Below are 26,524 nucleotides of genomic sequence, written 5' to 3'. Positions count from 1 at the left end.
AATCCATAAAGCAAAAATTAACAGATAAAAAGAAAACAGGAGGGAAAAACCATTAAAAAAGAAAAACAGAAAGCTTAAAGATAAAGAACAGAAGAGCAAAGATTGCATTATGAAACACGAGGCTGTCTTTAGAAATCGAGTTTGGAGGATATTTAATCACATGGGTATATGTTCACGATAAAAAGTAAGAAGAAGGCATGATATAAAATATATATATATATATATTACAGATGTTATATTATCTCACTTTGTATATACTTAAAGTACATGGAAGGAAGAAACACAGAGGAATGGAATACACTCAAGTATCAATCATAATTTTCTGAAGGTGGTAGGATTTCAGGTGATTGTCATTTTATTTATTCTTTTTCTGTTTTCCACAAGCAATATATATTGCTACAATAATTTTTAATAAGTGATAAGCATTATAAAAAAATAAAAGTTTTAGGGTACTACAAAATCAAACTAGAAAAGGGAGAGAAGGAGGTACTGAGAGGCTTTGGAAGATATGATGGGCCGTGGGTCGGGTCCAAGCGGTCAGCAGACCCCACTGGGATCTGGATTTTCCATCTCCTGCTGCTTCCCTCAGGAGTCTCGGGGCACATGAACAAAAGCTCGCTGTAAAAGCTTCACTTTTCAGAATCCTTACGGCATGCTGTGTGCAATATACTTGAATCCTCATGACGGCCCCGAGAGGCAAATATACCAGCCCCATTTTACAGGTGAGCAAGCTGAGGTCAGAGAGGATGAGAGATTTGCTTGTATTACATGGTGGGGAAGGGAGACTGTAAGGATCTGAACCCAGATAGTAAGCGGACAGCCCGCTCGTTGAATCCCCTTCCTTTTCCTCCTTCTAGAAGTTAAGCAGAACTTGTCTGACTTCATTGCTATTATTTTCTAATCTGTTCATTCTTCACTCTGGCTTAGGAGGACACAACTGTGCAGGCTGCTATCTCTTGCTTTCAGCTGGGCCATGAATACAAATGCCCCAGATTCTCTCACAAAGACCCTGCAAGCTGCACCCCAGGAGAGCTTCCTGAGCAGACACACTATCCCTTCCAGTCTAGCTCCAGTGACTCAAACAGAACCAATTTCATCACAGCTTGCCTGCCCCCACATCCTTCCCTCATAAACTAACCATGGAGTGGAGGCCCTGAGGCCCGTCCAATATATGTCAGAGTCCTGAATACTTCTCCCCACAGGCCCCGCACCAGCCAAGGAAACCTGTGCTGGCTGGCAGCCAAATGAATAAAATCCCTACCTTCGCCTAAAAGGCAGGGGAGGGGAGTGGAGAGCTTACCTCTGAATTGCAATGTTACTAGGACCCAGTTTGCTGTAATAATACCAATTAACATTTCTGCCCCTCTTAATAGTTTCTAGTACAGGATAAAAATAGCAGTACACATGGTGCTGAGGCGCAAAAAATAACAATGGGAGTGTGCTCTGGAAGAGCCCCACTCTACCTCGCCTGGGAAGGAGGGTGGGGTAAGCAGGGAGCATCATGGGAGATTTAGAAAGGGATCCAGAGAACCCGCTAGAATTAAGGGCCTCCCTGCATCTTGTTCCTCCTCTCCCAGCCGGAGCTGCTATGTCTGACAGCTGAAAGCACCTGTGGAAAAGTGAAAATGACATTGGACTCAGACTCAGAGACTTGATGGTCAGGTGGGAACGTTCCCACCCTGCCACTAACTAGTTTTGTGACCTTGCTTGATCAGATAACCTCACCAAGCTGATTCCTTATCTATAAAATGAGCATCTTTGAGAATCAAGGCCCTTACCTGGCAGGTGGGTGTGCCACATAAATGTGGCAACCTATGAAAGGGCTTTGCAAATTGCAATGTGTGATGCGAATGTTTGAGGAGATCTCTAAGTACCTGGTGGCAGCAGCCATGCAGGTGACCTTTGCCAACACAGCCATCATGGATTACCAAAATGAAAATCGCCCCAAGTCAGCCCCCACCCTGTTCAGCAGGTTAAGGGAACACACAGGTCACACAGGTGTTCTCCTGCACAAGCCCAGAAGACGCCACTCCTAACCCTGGCACATGGGCAAGCAGCCCTACTTTCAGGGATATTTCTTAGATGGAAACATCTCATCCTAAAGACATGGGTGGCCTGGCCAGAAGCTGTTTACTTCATAGCTCTGAGCTACTGGGCTAAGAGAGAAGATGCACAATCGTACGCAGCACATTTCCTGAGGGCTGGCTTCCCTGTAAGGACAATCACGCCAGGGGCACCTGGGTGGCTCAGTAGGCAGAGTGTCCGACTCTTGATTTCAGCTCAGGTCACGATCCCAGGTTTGTGGGATCGAGCCCTGTGTCGGCCCCTGCACTGATCATGGAGCCTGCTTAAGATTCTCTCTCTCTCCCTCTGCCCCTTTCCCCTGCTCACATGCTCTCTGTCTCTCTCTCCCTAAAATAAAAAGGAAAAGAAAAAAAATTAAGGACCATCACACCAGGCCCAAGGCAGTCCCAGGAGGCCCAGGTGCCATCCGTGGTAAGAGTGCAAAGGAGAAGCAGTGGATGGTCCCCTCCCTTTTTCCATTCCTTTACATACACACTACCCCATATTCCCCAGACCTCACCCCAGCAACACAGAACACACAGTCCATACACTGTGGTGATGTCATGATTAAGTCCAGACCACCCACAAGGCAAATGTGTAGCAGTTGCGCTCCATAGGGCTCCCTGAGCTCTGTGGGATACCCCAGGGTCTTGGGGGGGGACATGAAGAAGATAGAGAGGGAAGCTCTAAAACCACTCCCCCACTCCCACACTGCCCCTCATCCATCAACTTCAACCTGAACTGATTTGTATCCATTTTATGTTTGGCTTCCATGTAAGATTTTATTCGAGAATGACTTCTCTGTCTAAAAAGCTTCAAAATCTTTGCCCTAGAGTCTCTGAAGAATCCTGACTGAAGGCTAGGGAAAGAGGACCTTGGTCCCTGGACTGGAGTGAAGCCATCTAAGGGCCTCTTCCCCACCCAAATAATGGTAATGTTTTCATTAGGGGGAAAATGTAGTTCAACAGTAATGCCACCCAGAATTTCTCTGGACATGTGGCTGCTGACCCGGAGGACAAGGGGTTGTCCTATTGCACAGAAAAGCCCTTCTTCCTCTCTCAGGGCCATGGGGACCAGGCGTGTCAGCCCAGGCTACACGAGCCCAAACGAGCAAAGTGTGATCCCAGATTTGGCAGTGCTGTGGGCAGAAGGTTCGAGGGGGAAGGAAGCAAAGCAAAAAGACCGAGAGGAAAACCTCTCCCTGTGGAGCGGGAGGAGAGAGGGGCTGGAAGAACACCCATCAGCCCATCTGCTTCTTTGGAAACACGCACATTTCTGAAAAAAGAGGAGAAGGCTAGGGAAGCAAAGATACCAGTTTAGAGCCAGACAGTACCTCTTTCTAAGGGAGTAGAAAGCGCATGAGCAATACCAGGCCAGTTCGAGGTGTCCACAGGGACCGGGGGGCCTTGTCTCAACCCAGGAAACTCAGGAGGTCAGCAATCCAGGTCTCCCCATGGAAGAAAGAAGCCATCAACTTGACAAGGAGGAGGAGCCATCCATCACTTCCTGGCTCCCTAAGATCTTAAGGCAAGGAGAATGCAAGTCGAGCGGCCCGCTTTAGTCCAAGAGACAGATACGAAAGAGAGGGTGAGGTCTGACATCTCTGGGAGGCTGCAGACCCCCCGCAGGCATTGCAGGGGGCCACACTCAACCTGAGATCAACAACATGGGCTGAGAGCCAGACCCTGTACTAGGGATCCTGTCTCTACGGCTGTAATCACATAGTCTTGGACTAGCTATTTAATTCCTTTGGGCCTCAGTTTCCTCAAGTGTTCTTGGCAATCACAAGCACATCCACTATGCAGGGCAGTTTGGAGGACTGATTGAATTAATAAAGGCCTATCACCCAGATCAGTGCCTGCACTCAGCAAGCATGAGATAAATGTTGGCCAGAGAAGGCATGGATAAGCCCCCTTCACAGGGCACCCCACCAGGCTCAGCCCCACCAACTGAGAAGCGTGGGTGTGGGTCAAATTAGCAGAAAGACCTCAACAGCTCCCCAACCGCAGTCTTCTCTAGGTATAACCCTTCCCCTGGGGGCATTCGCTCCACCTCCATATCCCCCATCTTTTCCTTTCCCTGATTCCTCCATTTCCCTCTTTTTAAAATTGTTAAAACATTTCTAAGTTTTCCGCTGTGCTCTTTTAGTAAGGTTGAGCTGCTGAACCATTTATCAAGAAGCCCAAATAAGTATGACCATAGCTGCAGGTGCCTGTTCTTGGCTTTCTGGGCAGCTAGCGGGGGACTTCTGTTGGGAGAAGTCACCTAGCTGACATGTTTCTTAGCCTCTTAGAGAAATATGTGCTGTCACCACCTCTTAGCTGGCCATCAGAATCATTAGCGATTCTCTAAGCAGCTCTGTGGTAAAACTGCCCAGGACTCGTTTCACACTTGGAGAAGCTGCAAGACAGGCTGAGAAGTTATTGGTGGGGAAGGGGGTTGAGGCCCCACAGGCCCTGATTTTCCTGCCTGCCCGCTCTTCTCCTTGAGATTCATCAAATAACCAAACAAAAGAAGTTCTCAGCTCCCCTGCCTGGAGTCATCTCCACAGCTTTGCAGAGTGGCTGGTCTTGCGGCCAAAAGAGGTGTGAGGCTCACTGACCTATAATGGGGAGCGCACAGAGTTTGCATTATTTTTCCAGAGCTAAATCTGTCACACACTCTTGTGGCCAAGGTGACCCATAAGGCAGGAGCTCAGGGCTCTGCCTGAGGCCAGTGGCCAGAGTTGCTTGCTGTCCCCCTGCAGGGGAAGGGGGGCACATGAAGAGACCTTGGCCTTGTTACAGTATTGCTTCAGCCAACTTGGCCACCAATCCTAGGCTCTGAAAGCCACTCCCAGGCTGCTCTCACCAAGGACTTCCTTGGCACATTTTCTGGTCTGCAGTAGACAGTGGGGAAATTAACACACAGGGAGAGCAAGGTAACACCCAAGATCACAAAATGAAAATGCAGTGAACCAGGGACAGCGACTGTCCGTCTCCTCCCGTGATGGCCCAAACGATCATTCCCAGAGGCAGTGTGGCAGCACACTGTTTCAGTTTTTCTAATACTTTAAATAACCTCGTCATTTAGGACAGTGGTGTCCAAGTGGGGAAATATGCTATCCTTGGATAACCACACTGCTGAGAAAACCAGCTTCTTGGCAGTGGGATCCTTGCTTGCTCACTTTGGAATGCCAAGATCCCACCACGGCGTAGTTGAAATGTTCCAAATCTCTCAAACTTAATGAAACACCTGTCCCCCTAATGCAGAAGGTACCATCAGAAGTAATTACACACAGCTCTCACATATTCATACACATACACACTTACACACCCAGACTCCAACTGGCCCATTGGCTGGTTCCCTGGGTATAGACCTGGGTGTGCTCCCTGATCAATCCTAGTGAGAATGAGCTGCAAGACCCCCTCCTACTTTTTAACTCTGGACAACAGTCACACAAAACTCTAGTCTGGAATCAACTGGGCCTAAGTTAAGTTTAATGTAATTACAACAGAGATAGGAAAAATCTTTACATTCATGCTGTCAAAGTTCTAACTAACACACACACACACACAGGGGATTGTTGAAAATTTAAAATATAATTCATCTTTAGAATTCTCTATTTAGAAATTGTCCCTATTTATTTTTTATTTTTTTAATAGTTTATTGTCAAATTAGTTTCCACATAACACTCAGTGCTCATCCCCACAAGTGTCCTCCTCCATGCCCATCCCCCCCTCCCCCCCACATCCATCAGTCCTCAGTTTTTGTCAGCATTCAAGAGTCTCTCATGGTTTGCTTCTCTCCCTTTCCCCCACCATTTCCGCCCTTCTTCTCCCCCTTGTTCCTCCGTCAAGTTCCTCCTAATCCTCCTATACATGGCAATGAGAAACAATGAAATCTGGCCATGTGTAGCAACATGGATGGACCTTGAGGGTGTTATGCTGAGCCAAATAAGTCAGGCAGAGAAGGACAAATATCCTATTTATTATTTATAAACTGATGTTTGTACACACACCATACATATTCTACACAAATAACTTTTCCTAATCGTATTATTTGTTTGCATTCTCAATCCCAGTGAAGACTGAAGGCAAAATTTCTCATCTCAACAATCCAAAGAGCTGAGGTCAGATGGGGAGGTCTTTGCCTTATGGTGACAAAGCAGAAGAGGCAGTTGGGACCCCATACAATGTTCCTAACATCCCTTTCTATGGCTGTTGCATGTTACTTCTTTCCCTCTTCCTGTCGAAGTAGGAGATGGGGGAACGGAATGAGAAGACAGGCAAAGGAATGCTGTAGAACAAGTCATCAAAAACGGCAAACAGGTCCTCCTCAGCTTTTCCAGGAACAACCTCCCCCCCACCACACACACACATACACACTATATTTATGCACATACTGTTACACACACATTTGAAAGGGAATTATATAACACATCAGCTGTTCCTTTTCACAAGCCCAATTGAGATCAGTCCTGTAAGTATAGATGCTTGTGGTGAGAGTCCATGGATTTGGGATCTCAACAGGCAACAAAAAAAAGGCTCACTCTCTCTGAGGTCAGAATATGGGCCCTGGAATGCTCAGAAGCTGCCCAAGATGCTAGTACCAAGGGATTCCTCTCTGGAGCCCCAAACTCTCCACATGCCCTAGGCTCACCCCTACACAAAGCTAGATTTTGGGCAAAGAAACCAAATTTAACTCTAAAATGCACATGGGCATACACACACAAAATATTTATGTCCATAAAAGGAGAGGAAACATAATATAATACAAGGACGTGGGTTCTGGGGTCTGGGTCTCCGTGTCCTTGTGGGGAAAAAATGGAGCAAACACATTTACCACGTGGGGCTTCTTGGTGAGAGCCCTAGACTTTCACATGTAAGGGTTGGGTAGCAGAGGGCCCAGGACATACTAGCTACTCACTTTTCTTTCATCTTTCATCCCCTCTTTCCTTCCCCAGCCCTGACTGATGAAGTGGTGATTCTGACCTTCGCAGTGGACTCAGCTTTCGCTGATGATTATGCAGGTGAGCCCAATCTAATCACATGAGTCCTTAGAGCAGAAACCCTTTCCCAGATGTGATTAGAAGGAGCCAAGACTACAGAAGGTCCCAGAGATATGGCATAGCCAGCTTTGCAAATGGAGGAGGAGGGCCATGAACTGAAGAATGAACCTCTGGAAGCTGGAAAGGCAAGGAAACAGATTCTCCCTGAGAACCTCCAGAAAGGAATGCAGCTGCCAGATACCTTGACTTTAGCCCAGTGAGACCCATATCAGACTTCTGACTTACTGAACTATAAGAGAATCATCTGTGCTGTTTTAAGTCAGTGAGTTTGTGATAATCTGTCACGTCAGCAACAGGAGGCTAATACACCCACTGCTGGTCTCTGGCCAGGTGCCTGGGGCTCCCTCCCCTCATCCCTCCACAGCTGACTTCTCTGAAGATGCTCCTGGTAGAGTCCTCCCAGCAGGTAAGCTAGTCTACCTCACCTGTTGCTTCTGTGGGGTATCTGGGCCCAGCTCCCTTGCCAAGAGAGCCCCCTCCTTCCATTTCATATGGCCCTGGTTCCTGATGATGGATTCCCAAGTCTTGTTCTAAAGTCCCAGGACCCTTCGAGTTCCAAACTCATTTGTCAGGATGACAGACCATAGACACACAGAGGCATAAGGAGGAGAAGAGCTCTTTCAGCCTCCGGTACCCAACTTCGGCCCCTCCCTGGAGGTAGACCTGCACAACACCCAACACCAATGCGTGTGATGCAAGACGACCGTCCACACGCAAGAACAGGGAAGTGACATGCCACTTCTCACTGATGCCGTGTGCATTTTCCAACCTGGCTTTATACTGGCCCTTTAAGCCACCAGGGTCGGGGTGGGGTGGCAGGCACAGAAACAAATCATTATTTACTTAAGTTGTATTTATTTATTTTGAAAGAGAAAGAGAGAGAACATGAGCGGGGGAGGGCGGAGAGAGAGAGGGAGAGAATCCCGACCAGGCTCTGTGCTGTTAGCACCGAGCACGATGTGGGACTCAAACTCACAAATCATGAGATCCTGACCTGAGCAGAAATCAAGAGTTGGACGCTTAGCCAACTGAGCCACCCAAGTGCTCTAGAAGCAAATATTCAGACCGGAGAAGCCAGCAAGCCAAAAGGGAAGGAGAGAACTGTCAGAAGAGAAGGAAGCCCCTCTCAACAGACAGCAGTGGTGGCGGGCACTGGGGCATCTACAGGACTACCCCCCACCAAGCTGACTACCTCCCAAGCCTGCCAGGAACCCTGGGACCCGGTTCTGGGCTGTTGGCAAAGACAAGTTTAGCACCAGTGATCTCATCACACAGAACAGCCCCAGGGCCTCACAGTGCTCTGGGAAGCATCACTTTGACAGGTTGGAAAGTAGACGTCACTGCTGGTCCCATAACATAGGTGGGGGGCATAGGGGTCCTTCCCTCCACGCATGAAAGAGAAGCTGGTGCAGGCGATGGCCGGGGCTTGGTAGCGGGCAGCAGGCTGGGTGAGCTGGTGCTTTAAGGCAAGTCCACAGATACCCATACTTAGTTTGATGTGAGTGGCAGGCAAACATTCTAACTGTGAAGTGGTGGCTTATGTCCCTGTGAACCTCCCCCGTGCTGACACCAGGACATTATGTGACTGAGTATTTATAAATGCAGCAGCAGACAGAAGGTGGGGGAGGACTGGAGCTCATTCCCTCTGTTGTTTACTGCAAATAAGACTGAGACCCTGGAAGTGGGGGGGTGATTGTTTCTTGTCCCTCAAAGTGAGTCAGCAGGAGAGAAGGATGAGAATTTATCACCAAGTGCAAACCCAAATTCTTGCCATTGGCTCAAGACCCCTCTCCATGGCTCTGCAGTTGTTTTTCTGGCTTATCTTAGCTGGTGATTTTCCTGGCCTTGTCCCCTGAGGTTTTTCAGTATGTTTTGTGGGCAGATTCTCTCTTATTCTCTGGAACAAAGAGTCCATGGTGGCATCTCCAATAGTGCCCAAAAGTCACAGCAGGGTAGTGCCAGGAGGGTCCGTTGGTTGGGATAAGAACCCTTGGTTTCTGTTCCTTAATCAATGGACAGAGTCCAACAAACCTCGCTGGCAGAGGGAAGGATGAAAATACTAAGAATAGACATAATACCTTCTCACATAGAAGGAAATACACTTCTAAATAGCAAATATCGGTATTTCTAGGACATAGGAACTGCAGAAAAGAGTAGTCCATATCATATTGCTAAAGATGATGGATAGTGATGGTAAATAAATATAACATAAGAAAGGCCAAGTTTGCGTCCAAACACATGGGGTTGAGGAGAGGGTCACTCCCATGTCAGAGTCAGTCATTTTAGAGCAGACTGACTCCCAGAGAAGAAGGGCTGCGAGTCTGGTAAATTCCACTCTGGGAAGTGCCGAAGGGGCGTCATGAGGGGCTGTCGGGGGAAATAAAAACATCCTGAGAATTTGGGGTGATCACCAAAATAAAATCTCTTCTGACAAAGAGCGCATAAGCATTGACGTGGCTGAAGGATGGAAGGAAAGAAAGTTCTACAAGCAACTTAAAACAGAACTGACAGTGTTTCTTCAAGCAGAGATGCTGGAGAAAGCTGTGAAGAGAAATTGTGACTCGGGGAAAGGATGTACACCTGGAAGTGGGTGTTAGGGCTGCACAGCAGGACCCAGAATGCAGAGGCAAGGTCAGCCCTGAGAGCAAAGAAGCATCAGAGGGGTCAGACCCAGAGCACTGGGCCAGGGTCCCATATCACTCACTCACACACACACACACACACACACACACACACACACACGTGCATAGACTCCTGCAGCACTGGGACGTTTGGAGAAGAAACAAAATTAGTTAGAACTGTGAACCATTTATCCTATCACAGCAAAATGAGATTTCTTTTTTGCTGTTCTTTTAATTAAAAATCAGCTCATAAATCAAAGACCTTGTTTCCAGGCTGCAGAAGATGGCAGGAGGGAACCCAAGCTTTTCAGAGCCTAGCAGTACCCTACCTGTGCCCCCTCCTCACCCGGGTTATTCACCCGTTACCCCGTCTCACGTCATAGCAGCTCAGTGAGTTGCTAAGGGTGGTTCAGCTGAGTTCCATCTTTCACCTTCCCCCTTGGGCTTCTGAACTTCTGCCAGAGAGACCTTGGGTGTGTACGTGCACACACATACGCACACTGAAACCCCACAAGGACTGGTTAGTGCATCTATTTGGAGCATCTAAGGTTTCCCCTAGAGACGCCCATCTCTGGAGACCTTTCATGCTCCCTGCCTGGGTTCACAGGGTGTTTATATCCATGGATTTTGAAGACTCTTCTCAGAAGTTTATGAAGCACAGAGAGTCATATGATCCTCACCATCTTCTTAATTTTTATTATCTATTTCCTCCTGGTGAATCAAAGAATGCCTTCCAGATGTGAAGTCCTATTATCCTCAGCTCCTTTGTAAGAGAGATGGAGGCTGCATCTATCAATATGGTCATCGTTTAAAAGGTGAAATTTATGTGTGGATAAACAGTTTGTCCCAAATAGGCTTCCAAGCTGTCAGTTCCAACTCTTGATATGACATGCAGGTCTGGGTCCTAACCACGGAGAGGCAACACACAGACACTTGGGCATGAAGACTGTGGTGATGCTGAAGGATGGGTGTGTGAAGCAACAGGGTGGCATTCAGCGGCTCCTTTTGTTCCTTGCCCTTCTCTGGCTTAAGAAAATGGCTGCCATGGGGGCTCCTGGGTGGCTCAGTCGGTTAAGTGTCCGGCTTTGGCTCAGGTCATGATCTCATGGTTTGTGGGTTTGAGCCCCGCATCAGGCTGTATGCTGACAGCTAGCTCAGAGCCTGGAGCTTGTCTTTGGAGTCTGTATCTCCCTCTCTCTCTGACCCTCCTCTGCTCATGCTGTCCCTATCTCTCTCTCAAAAAGAAATAAAAGAAATTAAAAAAATTAAAAAAAGAAAAGAAAATGCCTGCCAGGACCACGGAGGAAGTATAGTGTTTTCCCATTTTTGAGCTGTTCCCCAACTAAGTATCTTGAAGGACTTTGTACATCCACACCCACATGCCTTCATGCTCTGAAGGGATATAGGGACAAAGAAAGGGAACCCCTTTACAAGAAGAGGGATGAAAGGAGAGCTTTCAGCCTCCTCTTCAGAATCTACCCACAATGTCATGGGCCTCTCTCTCACTATCACCACCCCCACCCCAACCCAGTGACTCCCCTGGGCTCCTGTCCCCTGACCGAGAAAGTCCAGACAAAAGCAAAGGTCCAGAGAGGCACAAAGGTGCCCCTTCCTCTGTCCCCAGACCCAAGTCCCTCAAAAACAATCAAATTTAAAGCAGAGAGATTAAATTATCACTAAGCTAATTATGGGAATCACACTTAGGCTGGCTGCTGGGAAGCGAGGTCAGCAGGCAGGAGGCATTAAAATGAAAGGCAGATGCAAGAAGCACTTAAAAAAGCAACTGGGAGATTCATTACCCGCCCCCCCCTCCACACACACACACACGGAGGAGAAAGAACCCACCCTGATGTTTGAGATGCTGTCCATCTGGGCAATAGTCAGCGATTTGACAGCTAAATAGCTCCACTCTGTCATCATCTCGAAGCCAAAGTGGGAGAGTCAGAGGTAAACTGATTAGATGGTGTGCTGCTAATTTCCCAGAGAGAGCACGAAGGAGGTGGGGCCCAGTCAGAGAGGGCGGCACATGGGAGGATCAGCCTCGGGCTTCAGTGCAAAGAGAGGAGTCTGGCTCCCAAGTGGGCATGCATGGGTGCGCACAGGTACATGTGGGGATTAGGTGCACGCACATGTTTATGACATGAATGTGTGTGTATATATGGGAGGGTGTGCACAAACGTGCATGTGTGAGTATATGTCTTATCTATCTGGAAACAAAAGGTGGAAAGCTTAGAAAGGATAAGAGGGGCCCTCCTAGCATATTTGCAAAAGAACAACTCCCCCATCAGCTTTCTGTGACTGCCAAGGCCCTCACAATCGCTGTCACCAGCTCAGCCATGAAAATACATATCATTTTCCCCAGTTATGGATGCTCAATGATTCTCATGCATCATCAATATGATGTAAGTTTAAGACATGCCAGCCAAAAAATTGGCAGTCTACAAAATAAGTTTGAGAGCTAAAAATCAATGTTTTTCAAACCAGTCTGCAGGATGACTTCCTCCACTCAGGATTCCAGCTCTGCACTTCTGCCTTTTCCAGAGAGCAGCGTGTGGTAGGGAGCCCCAATAAGGGGGTCCATGAGTTGGCCCTGAGTAGGAAGCCAGCTTTGGAACCAGAATGCCCAGATTGGATTCACTGCCCAGAGGAATGAAATGTAGGGGCCAGAGGTCCTGCCTGTGTCCAGAATGAATTTCAGAGTTCACAATAAGAAAAGTAGAGTTTAGAGGGGAAAGTGGGGAAATCTTCGGGGGTTAAGTTACTCGGGGAAAATCAATTTACGAGGCTCCATTTAATTGTAGGTAAGAGAAATGATCTAATAAATTGGGACAGTGTAATTATCCCCAGAGATATCTGCTGAGCAAAATCTGATCTTTGTATTTAAGTAGAAAAGTGCCCTCACTCTTGTGGAAAACTGAATCCAGGGAAATACAAGCATGCAGAGCCCAATTAATAGAAAGAACTGAGTAACTCTTGTTTTGGTTTTCAGAGAAAAAGCAAATCACACACATAAAAAAAAACCCCAGCTGATAGACAATTTCATTTTTTAAAAGTCTCCAACACTAGGTCTGGGGTTGATGATATGAAATCAACCATATCCTATATTTCTCACACATTTTTCTCCAGTATTAATCCAGAAGAGACCACAGCTCTCTAAGTCAAGAAACATCTAGCACATTACAGCTATTTCTTTTATGTAATGTAATATTACAGATATTTTCCTTTCCAAGTTGATATTTCTTTTTTTTTCAATGTTTCTTTTTGAGAGAGAGAGAAGCAGAGAGAGGGAGACACAGATGACACATTACACACATTACAGATGGCCAAGTTGATATTTCTTTTTTTTTTAATGTTTATTTTTGAGAGGAGGGGCAGAGAGAGGGAGACAGAATCTGAAGCAGGCTTCAGGCTCTGAGCTGTCAGCACAGAGCCCAATGTGAAGTTTGAACTCATGAACCATAAAATCATGATCTGAGCCGAAGTCAGATGCTTAACTGACTGAGCCACCCAGGTGCCCCTAATTTGATATTTCTTGACTCAATGTTGACGTCCACACTAATAGTCTTTATGGTAAACTATGCTATTGACAAAACATTCTCTGTCCCTCCCTTACTCCTCCCCACACATATGCACATCAGGTCTCTTCCTGTGGCACAGCTATATCCCCCACACCATTCACTCTGGTTTTATAAAATAAAATATGAATGGCAATAATGTGTACTACCTCCAAAAGGCAGGTTAACAGCCATCAGGTAGTTCTACCATCTCTCTTTTCCTTCAGATGGAAGATTGGCATGTTCTAGACAGAGGGGATGCTCTTCTCTGTTCCAAATAAATCATGTGGAGCACAGCTGCCACCCAACCAGGGTGCCCGTGAATGTGAGCTGCAAATTACCTTTATTGCGGTAAGCTACTTAAATGCAGGGGTCATTTGTCACCACAACATAACTTAGCCTAAGGTAGCTGATACACTTCTACACACACCCATGTACTGTAAGCCTCAACAGTCAGTCTTCAGATACACTTGTTACCTTCAGACAGCACTACATGGGGCACCTGAAATCTAACTGGGAAGGTTTAGACACACTGGGACAAAAATCCAGCTATATTAATAAACCGTGTTTTTTTATGTGAAGAAAATAACTAAACTGCTTTCAGAAGACGTTCTCAGCTACAGATTTTGAAACCTCTGATTGCCTGTGATTTCTACATAATCAAAACAGCACTGAACAACAGCTTAAATTGATAAAATGGACGTATTATCTATCCATTTTGGAAAAGGATTGTTTCATTTCGAAAAGGATTCATTGGTTTCCTTCAATGAATTCATATCTCTTCCCCAAAAACTCATGATCTTTCCATTGGATAAAGAAGCCCACAGCCTATTTGAGGCAATGAAATAGTGCTTCCAGTCCATGTGGCCTCGATGCTGCCCAGATCATGGTGGGATCTAGTGTCCCCAGCTGCCATGGTGGCACTTACAGTCAACGATGTGCAAGTTCAGGTTTACCCAAGGCCTAAGTTGATTCTGCCTGAAACACCTCATAGGATCTAAAAGAAACTCACCCTGTAAGTGAGTTTTAAAATGTATTTTCTTCTCCCACATCCAGTATGTCTGAGGGAAGGCCCCAAAACAGCTGTGATCATAAAGATTAACAAAGATCATCTATGTATGCTAATCTGAAGCTTTTAAAATATAATTACACGCAACTTTTCAAAAAACCTACTTGGCCATTGTGAGAAATCCCCACAGGGAGTCCTGTTTCTGGTAGAAAATCATGTTTAAGTGCTGTGATCTTTTGGAGTAGGCTAAAGCAAAATGGAAAGAGCTGAATGATCACTGGAGGAAATGTTGGTGAGCCAGCAGAGAGACCTAGTTAAAACATGTATAAAATTGCAGATCTTAAAGAATAAACCAACGCTCTCTAACCATCTTCACTATTATCAAAAACACAAAGTACATGAGATGCTCATAGGACCTTGGGTATAAGTCTGCCTAAAAACCCACTGGCATCGAAGCCTCCTAGTGTGAAGACTTAAAAAGCAGTAGCAATTGGGTGAAGTTTCAGATGCTGTGGTGAGAGCAAGTCGAACAGTGGCTTCAGCATTAGCTGACCTCTCAAGTCCAACCACTGGGGCACACTCTGGCTCAGCTGCCCCCACCCCAGCATGCTCACATCTTGGTGGGGGGGGGGGCGACGGGAGTGGTTGAGCAGAAAGACAATCCATCCTCCTGGCAAGAGCAGGAGAGAGAGTCTTCTCCTTCCTGTTCTCTTTCCCTTCCACCCTCCTTGCGTCCAAGGCTTCAGGAGCCTTGGGTGGAGGGGAAGGTGGGGGCTTCTGAAAGATTCTTCTGGAAAGCAGAAAACCTGGGAGCAAGGGAGGCACTGGGGATGCCACTGTTTCAGGAGACTGAGAATGACCTCAAGAAGGGAGAGCCTATGAGCCAACACCTACTGCTCTCAGACCCACTCCTTGGCCCTGTTTTCCTAATGGGACTCATGTGGGCAAAGCAGGTCAACAGGGTAGACCTGAGTCCCCATCCAGCTATGCCAGCAACACGAGATATGATGAAGATGGGCTCCCACTCCTCACCTTCCTGGGCCTTGAGCTCTGCAGTGAACTGAGCTCTGCAGTGAACAATGGAGATAATGCCACCTGGTGATGGGCATCAAGGGGTGGCTTGGGGGTGATGGGTACCCCTCAAGTCACTGTCCTCCAAGTCACCAAATCTTGAAAGGAACTGTGGAGCCAGAGCTTCCCCTGGCCTCACTAGCCTCACAGTCGTCCTGGGTGAATTGGACAAGAAAATGTTTGTGAGTGGATGTTTGTTTGGCACAAGTACAATACTACCTAATGACAGGGAGAAACAGGCAAGAGCTGAGAGGTGGCAGTGGAGAGAGGCAAGCACAGGGCTAAGGGCACAGCTAAGAGGCTTGAGTTAGGGGAATGGGCATTTAGGGAGAAAAGGAAGCCTGGATGGACTGGTTGGGGGAGATGGCCAAAATGACCAGGCGTGGTAAGGAGATGGTGTAACTAGGTCCTCAGCTTCACAGGGCTTGCAAAGCAGTTCTGGGATCTGTGTAGGATCAGCCATCTTCCAAGTAAGTAAAGACAGGGACCCTAGATGACCTGCAATGGGAAAAATCAAGAACCACTACACCCAGTCCCCCAGGCTGCTGGGAGAGAGCATTCCAGTGAGAAGCTAAAGACAAAGAAACGCCCGAGTGTGTCCTGGGTGGCAGGTCAGTAGCAAGTGGAAAAGCACAGCCTGTTTGCTTCCCAGAAAAGCTCCGGCCCTCCCAAGGCCACCGCCCACTCTGCTGCAGGACGGGGCTGGGCATATCTGCTCCTCCAGAGGGAAATCGTGGAGGAGAGAGAGCTGCCATGGAGGTAGGAGTCCTATTGTTTCTCAGGTGGGAGGCTCTTCCTTGGTATTTAAATTTAGCCAGGGCCTTAGAAGACTCAAAATATGAGGGGCCAATGCTGAACAGCTGAGCTGGGGGAACAGTGAGGTAGGGCCATTTACATGCAGGGCAACAGGCAGGGGTCCACAGAAGCCTGGATGAGGTGACTGTCTTTGTTGTTGTTGTTTTTTTTAAACTAGGAAACAGACGAGATTGGAGTTGTTTTGGATAGATGAATCTGGCACCATTTATAGGACAATTAAAAGAGGGGACGGACCTAGAGATGGGAAATCAGTTACAGCCAGCAGGGCTTGAGCATGGGGCCCTGAGCCAGCGTAGGGGCAGAAGGAATGAAAAGAAGGTTCTGGCCACCAGGCACACTGGCCAGGTTCAGGAAGCCAGGTGACTACCTCTGTTCACAGTTGTGGAGGTGAGGTTTACCCAGGAGAGTACAACCCCAGTAGAGTCCTTGATATTACCATATGAATGGGTCAGAGGGCAGACCTTAGATCAAGTCATGTGACCTCTCGGGCATTCTTCAATCTCTTGCCTCCTGTGTAAAATGGAGGTCGTAGAATGTACCCCAAGGAAATGCTGAGGGTTGTGCATCTGGAACACCTAGAACAGTGCCTGGGACTTACTGGGTGTCGAAAGCACTCAGGTTCCCTTCCCATCGCCTTTCCTGCCAGCTCCATCCCTTGGAAAGTGACCCCTTCCTAAAGAAAGGTGGTTCCCAGGGCCCCTAATGGGGTGCAGTCGGTTAAGCATCCGACTCTTGATCTTAGCTCAGGTCATGATCTCTCAGTTTGTCAGTTCAAACCCCACGTCTGGCTCTCCGCTAAGGGTGAACGGCCTGCTCGGGATTCTCTCTCCTTTCTGCTCCTCCCCTGCTTTTGCATGCTTTAAAATAGGTGGATAGATAGATAGACAGACAGATAGAAAATTACAAAAAAGAAGTAGTGATGCCCAGCAAAGCCAGGAGGCATAGATTCTCTAAGGTCACGCAGAGCTCTTCTCCTGACACAAATCACTCACTCACCATTTAAACTATCACCCTAAGATTAATAGAGCACCTGGGACTGCCTCTCTGAGCTCCCAGGCCTCCTGCTGAGGACTGTCCTTCACCCTCTGGCCCTGGCCACGGCAGGCCACGTGGCCTCTTCCTGTTCATCCTCTGGACTCTCTAACATGTCTGCACAATCAAACCCTAGAGAGCCAGAAGCAAGATTCAGTGCTCGGGTCACAAGTGTCCCTGAGCCAGGCTGTGCCCCTTCTCACATGACTCACAAGTGAAAAGTATTGGCTCAGGTGCCCCCGCCAAGGCCCAGACACAGAGCCCTCGTGTGGTAAGTAGCCTCGAAAAGGGCCCCTGTGGCCCCTGCCTCCTGGTATCCATGCCCCTGTGGAAGCTGGAAGGCCCTTCTTTTAAGGGTGGGCTGGACCACATGACTGGCAGCTCCAAGGACTAGAATGCAGCAAAGGTGACAGGATGCCACTTCTGAAATTAGGATTCTTTTTTTTTTTTTTAATTTTTTTTTAACGTTTTATTTATTTCTAGGAGAGAGAGAGAGAGAGAGACAGCATGAGCAGGGGAGGGTCAGAGAGAGAGGGAGTCACAGACTGAAACAGGCTCCAGGCTCTGAGCTGGCAGTCAGCACAGAGCCCGACGCGGGGCTCGAACCCACGAACTGCGAGATCATGACCTAAGCGAAAGTCGGACGCTCAACCGACTAAGCCACCCAGGCGCCCCTGAAATTAGGTTTCAAAGAGACCTTGGCTTTCATGTTGCTCACCCTCTCTGCCTCTCTCTGTCTCTCTCTCAGCTGCCATGTTGTGTGAGTAGCCTTCAGGGAAAGTAGCCCACATGGTGTGTGGTGTGTCTAGTTAATGACTTTAGAAGTAGATCCTCTCCCAGTCCAGCCCCAGCTCACACCCTGACTGCAGTCAGGTCAGTAACCCCAAACCAGAGCCACCCAGCTATGCCATGCCCACAGTGTCTGGACCACAGAAACTGAGATAACAAATGTTGTTTTGTTCAAGCCTCCATGCTTTAGGGTAATCTGTTACACCACAATTGATAACTAATACCCCTTAGTCACCTGGGACAGGGTAGAAGGTGTGGAGTGAATATAACAGGGTTGAGAGAGCTATTTTAAAAGTCCCATGAATGCTTCTATGAGAAGCCAAAGCTGCTGGGAAAAACACTGTGATGCTCCCAAGAGGCCAGCCACACGGTCACATTCACAGATGTCACTTGAGAACAAGTAGGGACTCTATGCAGATCCCTCAGTAAGAGCTCCAGACTGGTGGGTCCTGAGTCAGTCCATCCATCAAAGTGGCTGAGGTAGTGCAGTGATTTCAGGTGATGAAGACCTTCCCTGGTCCTGCCCCTCACTGAGAGCCTTCAGCAGTATTGACAGAAAGGTTCTATTCTCCTCAGATGCAGATTCTATCAGATGCGAGCCCAGCAGTAAGGGGCCCTTTACAGCTGGGGGCCCCTTCCTCTTCTCGCCTCTGCTCCTCCCTCTCACTCTGGTACACCATGTCTTTCATCCTCTCCCATCTTTGTTGTCTTGGTTACATGGCCAGACTCCTATGCTGCTAGTTTTCATTTTAATGATATGTTCTTGTAAAGCACAATATTTTACCTCAATTGCATGTGTCACTGGATAAATTCCTCTAGCGTGTCTGGTATTTGAGCATCAGCTGACTGAGTGCACTCTATGATTTGGGGTGTTTCTGTAGCTCTCTCTTCAATTTTAACGGGTTTGCATTTTAATTTATAATCAGGATCATTCTACACAAATGTGTGTATATATATATATATATACACACATACATATGATTCAAAAAAGTGGCACACATGTATCAATAAATCTTGAATTGGCAAAGCTCATTTGAGACTATCTCCTTAAATCATGTGCACTACTAATGATCATTTGGAAAATAAAATGACAAGTGTACCCGAGAGAATATTTTCTGGGGATCTCAAAGTGCATTTTAAGAGGATGCCAGGAGAAGAAGGAGACTATGCCCCGGCTTAAGATGTCAAGCTGCTCTGAGAGCGGGTGAGGCTGAAACCCAGGTCATGAGAACACCTCCCCGACGCCTGCTCAGGTCCGCTCTGAGCGATCACTTGAGATCCATTCCACCTCCCAAACAGGGACAGTGGGTGGGCCCAAGGGCAGAGTGGTGCAAAGTAGGAAGGGGTGAGAAATGAGTGCCAGTGGGATACACTTATGTAGAAAGGATGGTTGGATGGAGACTTAATATTGCTCAAGAATGTAAGATACACCCAAGAGGACATTGACCAGCCCAGCTGCTGTCCACATCTACCAGGTACAGCATGCACAGAAAGACTCAAAACCCAGTAGGGAGCACTGCAAAAGGTGGGAGGTGGATCAGAGGTGGGCAGCTGGCATGATGTAAGGTTGCTGGCATGATGAAGGCCGGTCTTGGGATCCCCAAACTTGAAGGACTAATGACAGAACAGCCATCTCTTGCCCCTGCTTAGAGGTGACTGACATCAATGGAAGGAGCATGGTAGTCCCTGGAACATCTGTGGTGCTCTTCTGTCTGCACCTCCTCCAACCTCAGCTCCTCTCCACTTAATCCATGGCTAAGATCTCTACAGGCTTAGTACTTGCAAAACGAGCAGCGGGAAATACAAAAACAACACGACAAAACAATCAGACAAAAATGCTTTGATGGTCTTTTTCCATAACGAACATTGCTCAGCATTGATTCTTCCATATTTCTTGTCCTTTCTGCTTGAGTGCCTAGCACATGTAAACCAGCCAGCAGCTCTGTGTTAGAAACTCCTCGCAGAGCTCACTGACTAAATCCTTTACCAGATACCTGCACCCTGTGCTCTAATCTCAGGGTCCCCAGGCAAATTAGAGTTCCAACGCTACATCTCCATCTGATTCCGTGATGTCTTTACCCACTTGAAGTCCTATCGATGGCATGAATTTCTTTTTAAAGTTGATTCAGATTTCCAGGTGAATGTTAAGAATTCTCAGATACATGTAGGAAGTTGCAAAGCAGGGGCTATACATCCCTGTACTGATATTGTTCTTTGACTTGAGCGTTGCACGCGCGCGCGCACACACACACACACACACACACACACAGCATCCATTGCTGAGAATTTATGGTCAGAATAATATAGACCTAGGTGGGTCTTCTTCTATCCCACTCTTCTACTGTTTATTTGACTTTCTGGATCCATGGTTGGGGTATACGGAACACAAGCAAATTGATTTCAAAACAGGGTCAAGAAAAAAAAATAGGCAGATTAAATTCATGTGCATCATAACTCCTAATAAGAATGATTTTTATGACATCAACTCCTATTGACGCTCCATGCAGACACACACTCGATTCCTATCCAGAGAGGCTGGTAAGGCTTGGTATGTCATATACATGGGTACCTATCCTACTACAAGCCAGTAGCTGGGCCAGCCAGAGTTCTGCTTAGCCAGTCTCCATGAAGTGCTCTGCCCCTTAGGTGTGAGTAGTTTAACCTAGCTAAACACTCGGGAACGATGCAATCACCAAATGAAAGGAGCAATCACACCTCGAGTGGAAGTTTACGATGTTTTGGCTCACAATGAACGTTAGTCTCCCCCCCTAATGTCAGGCAGTAATTCACTGTTGAACAGCAGCCATAAAATATGAACACTTAGCGGTAGGAATGCAAGAGGCAAGGAAAGAGGGTTCCAGCCAAAATATTTAAGCAAAGAGATTTTGGTCACACTGGCCTCATTACCCCAACTTGGCACAAAGATTTTCAGGTTTATACAGAAACACCCTAAAGCAGATGGGGATGGTGTTTGCCTTAAGATTTTTTCCCTGCAGGTGAAATTTTAACAGTTTGTGGGTTATTTCTAAGTTCCTAGGTACCTCCTGGTGACTACAGCATTTATATGCCACGTTTCTTAGCAGCACTTGCCCTATAATGCTCGCCATGAAAAAGCTGCCAATACCAGCCATAACACACACACACACACAACGAGAAAACATAAAAGACATCCAAATTGGCACTTTCCTCACCTCCTTTCCCTCTGCCTCATGTGATGTGTGCACTAAAGGAGTGAAATTATGGTCATCAGAGGCAAGGAGCAAATGATGAGGACCCACACCTTTCAAACAATAGGAAAAGTCAGTAATTTTGAGGGCAGCCTATGGATAGCTACAGTCTAGCTCCGAGACCCCTGAAACTCACAGCAAACCCCNNNCACAAAGAGTCTCTTGTCATATTGCAAAGAACCCTGTGAAGCCCTTGATACACACAGGAGATTATTACAGGGCTCGGAGAAGACAACTCTGTAATTACGGCTACAGTGTGATTTCCATTATTCTCACCCCCTGGTTGCAGGAGCTCATGAAACTTCCTGCAAAATCCTCCTGCAGCCCCAAAGCATTTCACGGCTGGGCCTCTGCCCAAAAGGTGAATGTGGTCTGATAACCTCTGGGAAAAGCAATACAAACTCATGGCAAGGAAAGAGGAGTGGCTAGTGCTCAGCAAGCAGGGGTGGTGGGAAATTCTATTGTTTAGAAAAAATAAATAAACTGGCCAGTTTTGCTCTTTATTATTTCAAACAACAGACTCGGCGGCCCAGCCTTCCTTTCCCAACTCTGTCCCCTGGGCCGGCTGTGCTGAGTCTGCAGCAGCAGTAGCTGAGCTCCAGCAAAACTATTAAAAAGGCTGCCACTCTGAGCTTGTGGAGCAGAAAGTTTGGCTGCCCCAATGCCCTGGCTTTCCCCAGGAGGGCCGCTGGCTCATTCCCCCCACATGACCCTCTCTGCTCTTTACTTCTCAGATGTTTATGCTTCACCAATCCCACTACTGCTCTGGAAATTAAATGGAACGTCCCAGGTGGCTGAAACAGAACTGTTCTTATATAAACTCCCCAAAGTAAAAAATGGGAAATGCCAGCCCTAGGTTTATAAAGCCCCGAGCCTCCTGGTCAGGTGGTGCCTGTCGTTGCTGGCCTTACTGTCCTCGGTGGACACCTGAAGGCAAGGCTCTGCTTACAGCCTACCCCAAAAGCTTTTCCCTAAGCACTTGTGTGCCCAGCCTCCCAGAGGGAGGGTCCTCAGCCACCGTTATGGGGATATGCTTCACTCTGACCTCCCTATCAGGGGCCAGGCTTCCACGGGCGTGAGGCAGCCAGCCCCCACGACCTCCATCCACCCTCTGGCCAACAGCACATATTTGCAAGTTGACTGCCTTGGGTTTACAATGCAGCTGTGGCCAGGAAGCATGGCTCTTTTTACCCCCTGAGAGAGAATAACTGTTCTGTTACGTGCCCTGAACTCTCAATGTTTATTTCATGGACACCATATTTTGACCAGCTCAGACAATGACACCCCTCCCCCCCACAAAAAAGCCTCCTACATGATCTGTTCAGTCTTGCCAGCAAGTAAATGATCCTGTTGCACTGAGTAGGAAGTTTAGTGGGTGGGAATCTTTTTAGCACAGTGAGGTACGTTACTTCTCTACTGTGCAGAGATAGGGCTCACTAAAGAAAAGAGTTGAGGTGCCCCAAATCGCCTTGCTTATTTTTCACTCTCAGTAGTGCTTATTCACCCATCGGGCCAGGCCGAACAGGTCAACAGACATTTCATTGTATGAACTGCATACGGGAATGCCTTTGGTATTTGGAACTCACTTTTCTAGCAAACCAAACTCACTGAATCATAATAAAGAATGAAATCATCTGAACATCCAACAGAAACACCCTCAAGGCCCCTGCTCCAAAGCTCGGGTGCTTCCCTCCTCAGTTTATACTGTGGCTTAGCAGACACAATTTCAGCAAGTTTGGGTATCTCACCGAAAAGCCCACCCACCAAAAGCTGGAAGCCACAGATGGAGGGAGGGGGAAAGACCAGAGTCGCCCAGGGTTCCTGACAGCAGCTGGAGGTGATGAGTGGCAATGTGCACTAAAGGGAGAGGCAGAAGGCAGTGGCAACAAGACACAGGAGTCGTGCCAGGACAACACACCTATGCCTCGCACATGGCATGTTCTCGGGCATCCACAAGAGTCAGTTCAATATGTGAGCAATAATCACAACAAGGAGGCCAAGGCAGCAACAGAACGTTCAATCATGTTTAATATAGTCTTCTGAATAAGGCAGGGAACTATGAAGTATAGTTCTTAAAGCTATGTAGATGATGGTTGAATCAATCATTAATTAGATGTGTAAGGCCATACACTACGATTTCCTGGTTACCTCTTTGGCAGTACCAGATGGTGGCATGCCACCCGCATCATCTCTGTGGAGCGTCATGGCATTTCACCAACATGTGCTTCCTCTTCCAGATACTGCCCATGTAACTACTCCCTGCACATCCCCCAACTCACACACACCTCTCCCTGCCTCTCCTCCTCCGTACTCTCACACGCCAGCCCCATTGCCTGTTCCAAGAGATGTAGAATTTAAAGAAAGATATGACTGCCAGGCTGCTACACAGTAGGATGGGAGAGTAGGCAAAGTCTTCTAGATTTGCCAAAAGCATTTCCCCTTGACCGTGTCGAGCTAATGCCCAGAAACGCATCAAAGAGAAAAGTAGAACTCAAGGTTGTCTTAGATCTGGCAGTGTCACTTTCTCAGTATAAATCACACAATATCCAGAGAATTCCAAGGGAAGTCTATTAAATAAAAAAAGCAGGAGCTCCATGTGGGTCCACCAACACTCCCTGGGACAAGACTGAAGTGCAATTACCAGCTAACACAAGACAGGATATGCTGCTTAGTTTTAGGAAGGCTTTTGATCCAATCAAGGGGGGTTCTCCAGGGCACCAGCTTTAACTCATTGAGATAAAAAGCCTGAGCACAGCAGGTGAGAGAAGACTCTTGGATATAAAGGTGCCCCCAAAACTGCTGAGGGGCCAAACTCACCCAGCACCCAGAGCCAGCAAGCTTCTGGAGGACGAGGAGGAAAAGCTCTGGTCCCAGATCACACCATTCTACTCCACCTCAAGCAATTTCTATGCTCCAACAATATCCATGGTTTCTTCATCCCATGATTTGCCTCTCAGCCCCAACACTGACTCTAGCAGGTCCTTCACTTTCCCCCATCTGTTTCCCTGCATGGATTCCAGACAGATGCAACAGTCAAAAGGGCTGAAGCAAGAGGAACAGGTACATTCCTTGCCCCTGCCCACCTTCCCTAACCACTCAGCCCTTAGACAGCCTTTGCATTAGGGCACAAACCCAAGCTGAGCAGAGCACGCCATTCAGGATGACCTAGTGAGACTGCGATAACTCCTCCATGTGCATACCAGACCTAGGAAAGAGGCAAATCTACACACTCGCCCACTGTGATGCCTGCAGTAACCCTCCACACGAAGACAGAGAAGGGACAGGTTGTTATTCATGACTTCAAGAGCAACATATCTCCTTAGCTCAAACCTGTATCACTTTCCCACCAGGCCCAAAAGTAGTTAAAAAGCATGAGAGAATATCCATCCCACCGGGGATAGATGGCCTTCACAATAATCAAAATGACTGCATCTCATTCCTACCTTCTTCAGCTTGCCACTTTTGGTGCCCACGAAGGCCAGAGAGTGATTCTTGTAGACGTAAGCAATGACAGAAGTCATGCGGTCCCTGTCCTCTGTGAAGACGGGAATGCCACGTACCATCTCGGACACGCCCAGGGGGGCATTCATATCCAGGCCACAGAAATTATCATCAATGGTTAAGAGCTGAAAATTAAAAAGAGAAAAATTAGGAGGGAACATCAGGACAATAAGCAGAAGTATTGAGTCAGGTAATGACAGGGCTAGAAGAATCCTTCTTGGAAAAATCCAAGAAAAACTCAGCTCCAGGGAAACTAGATGACCTGTTAACAGTCAGTCTAAATAGGTAGTAGGACCATGGCAAAAAAACACAGATCCCTAGAGTCTCTTTCCTCTCCTGTCCTCCATGGTCTCTCTGCCCCTCCTCCAACCCCTCTGGGTGCCATCTTCGTAATGTAGATGGCCCATCATCACCATCAAGTTGGAGAGCACTGGGCCAACACCCATGAGCATGGGCTCCAGGCAGCTCTGCTTGGGAATGAGAGGGAACGTGGCCTCCACATCTACACTTACTATTGAACAGACACACAGAGGAGGACTCAAGAGTGTAGAATAGAGAACCAGAAACATTAACACGTGAATGACAATATCGTGACAGGAGCATCACAATGTACAGACAATCAGTTGAGGAAAGAGAAATAGGAGAGATGGAAGGTTCACAAACAACTCAACAAGCCACAGTGGTGCCTCTTGATGCCCCATCTCAAGCTCCCTGCCTTTTATAAAATCACAGTGAAAATGGACAACCCTGGCCTTGTCATACCTATACCAGCATTTGCCAGAGTGTCTTCTGTGGAAGCCAAGCCCCCCAAGATGTTCTACCAAAATAGGGCTCCTTGGTCAAATTCTTTTGTACTGAAACACAGCACATTCTAACAACATGTAAGAGACTCATAACAATTACAGGAAAGGTCTGAAAAGTCTTTTTAAGAAGAAATATGTTTAACATTCCTTTTGCCTTTCCCAAACATTATATGCCCTAAAAATGACTGGAACACCTGTTAGCCTTCCTGAAAGCATTCCAAGAGAATGTCCCCTGGAGACCCTGTGGGACTCACAGATCCAACTCTTGCTCCTGAATCCCAGACAATTTCAGGAGCCAGGGAACCAACAGGAAAAGGCTTTGGCCCATCTTGGCTGAATCTCTCCCTGTTTTATTCCAGGCTCCCAGATCCCCACATGAGCACAGGGTCACATCTGGGTTATGTCCTACTGGGTAGTGGAAAAGACCTTCATGGCTGGCAAGGGACCCCCAGCACCACCACCGAGCAGCTCTGGTCTGGCACAGACCTCTCCGAGGCTCTAGGAACCTACACCAGATTTTTCCTTCCGAGAAGAACTGTGTGGCCTTAGAAGAGTTATTCTGTCTTCCTGTGCTTTTATTTTCCACTCTATAAAGATGAAGGAAACAACCCCTGCTTTTTGATGGGTTTCCATAAAGCCTATAGAGCTCATGCCTGTAAACGTCTTTGGACTTTGCAGAAAAAGGAGTGAAATAAAATACAAGGTGTCACTTTTTTAAAGGCTTCAATCCAGCCAAAGGAAAAGGCATCTGGAGAACCAGCAGGCAGGCTCTTGCCAGCAAAGCGATGTGAAAGTGGCCAAGTCAGCTTTCCGGGGACTTGAGGGACCCTTTGGCCCCCTCCCAGAATGGAGGGAGCAAGCATTGTCCATCTCAGGGAAGACAACACGCTGAGCATCCAAAACCTCTCCCTGACCTCTCCCCTCCTTCTTATGATGGGGGCAGTCAGGGCAGGGCTGGGGAGAGCAGGGGCAGGCCTGGGCAGGACA

General features: G+C 47.5%; 1 protein-coding gene across 4 annotated transcripts in view; it reads right to left on the bottom strand.

Annotated features, from left to right (window-relative positions):
• The window catches only part of PLXNA4 (plexin A4), a 365,933-nt gene that overhangs the window by 323,787 nt on the left and 15,622 nt on the right, over nt 1–26,524 (bottom strand). For all 4 annotated transcript variants that reach the window (XM_077770662.1, XM_077770661.1, XM_077770660.1 and 1 more), the window contains exon 2: nt 24,677–24,859. In XM_077770662.1, the coding sequence (XP_077626788.1) occupies nt 24,677–24,859 (183 nt within the window). The remainder of the gene's footprint in view (nt 1–24,676; nt 24,860–26,524) is intronic.

The sequence above is a fragment of the Crocuta crocuta genome, unplaced genomic scaffold, assembly GCF_008692635.1.
Source record: "Crocuta crocuta isolate KB4526 unplaced genomic scaffold, BGI_CrCroc_1.0 scaffold266, whole genome shotgun sequence".
Lineage (NCBI taxonomy): Eukaryota > Metazoa > Chordata > Mammalia > Carnivora > Hyaenidae > Crocuta > Crocuta crocuta.
This window is presented reverse-complemented; position numbering and strand designations above follow the sequence as displayed.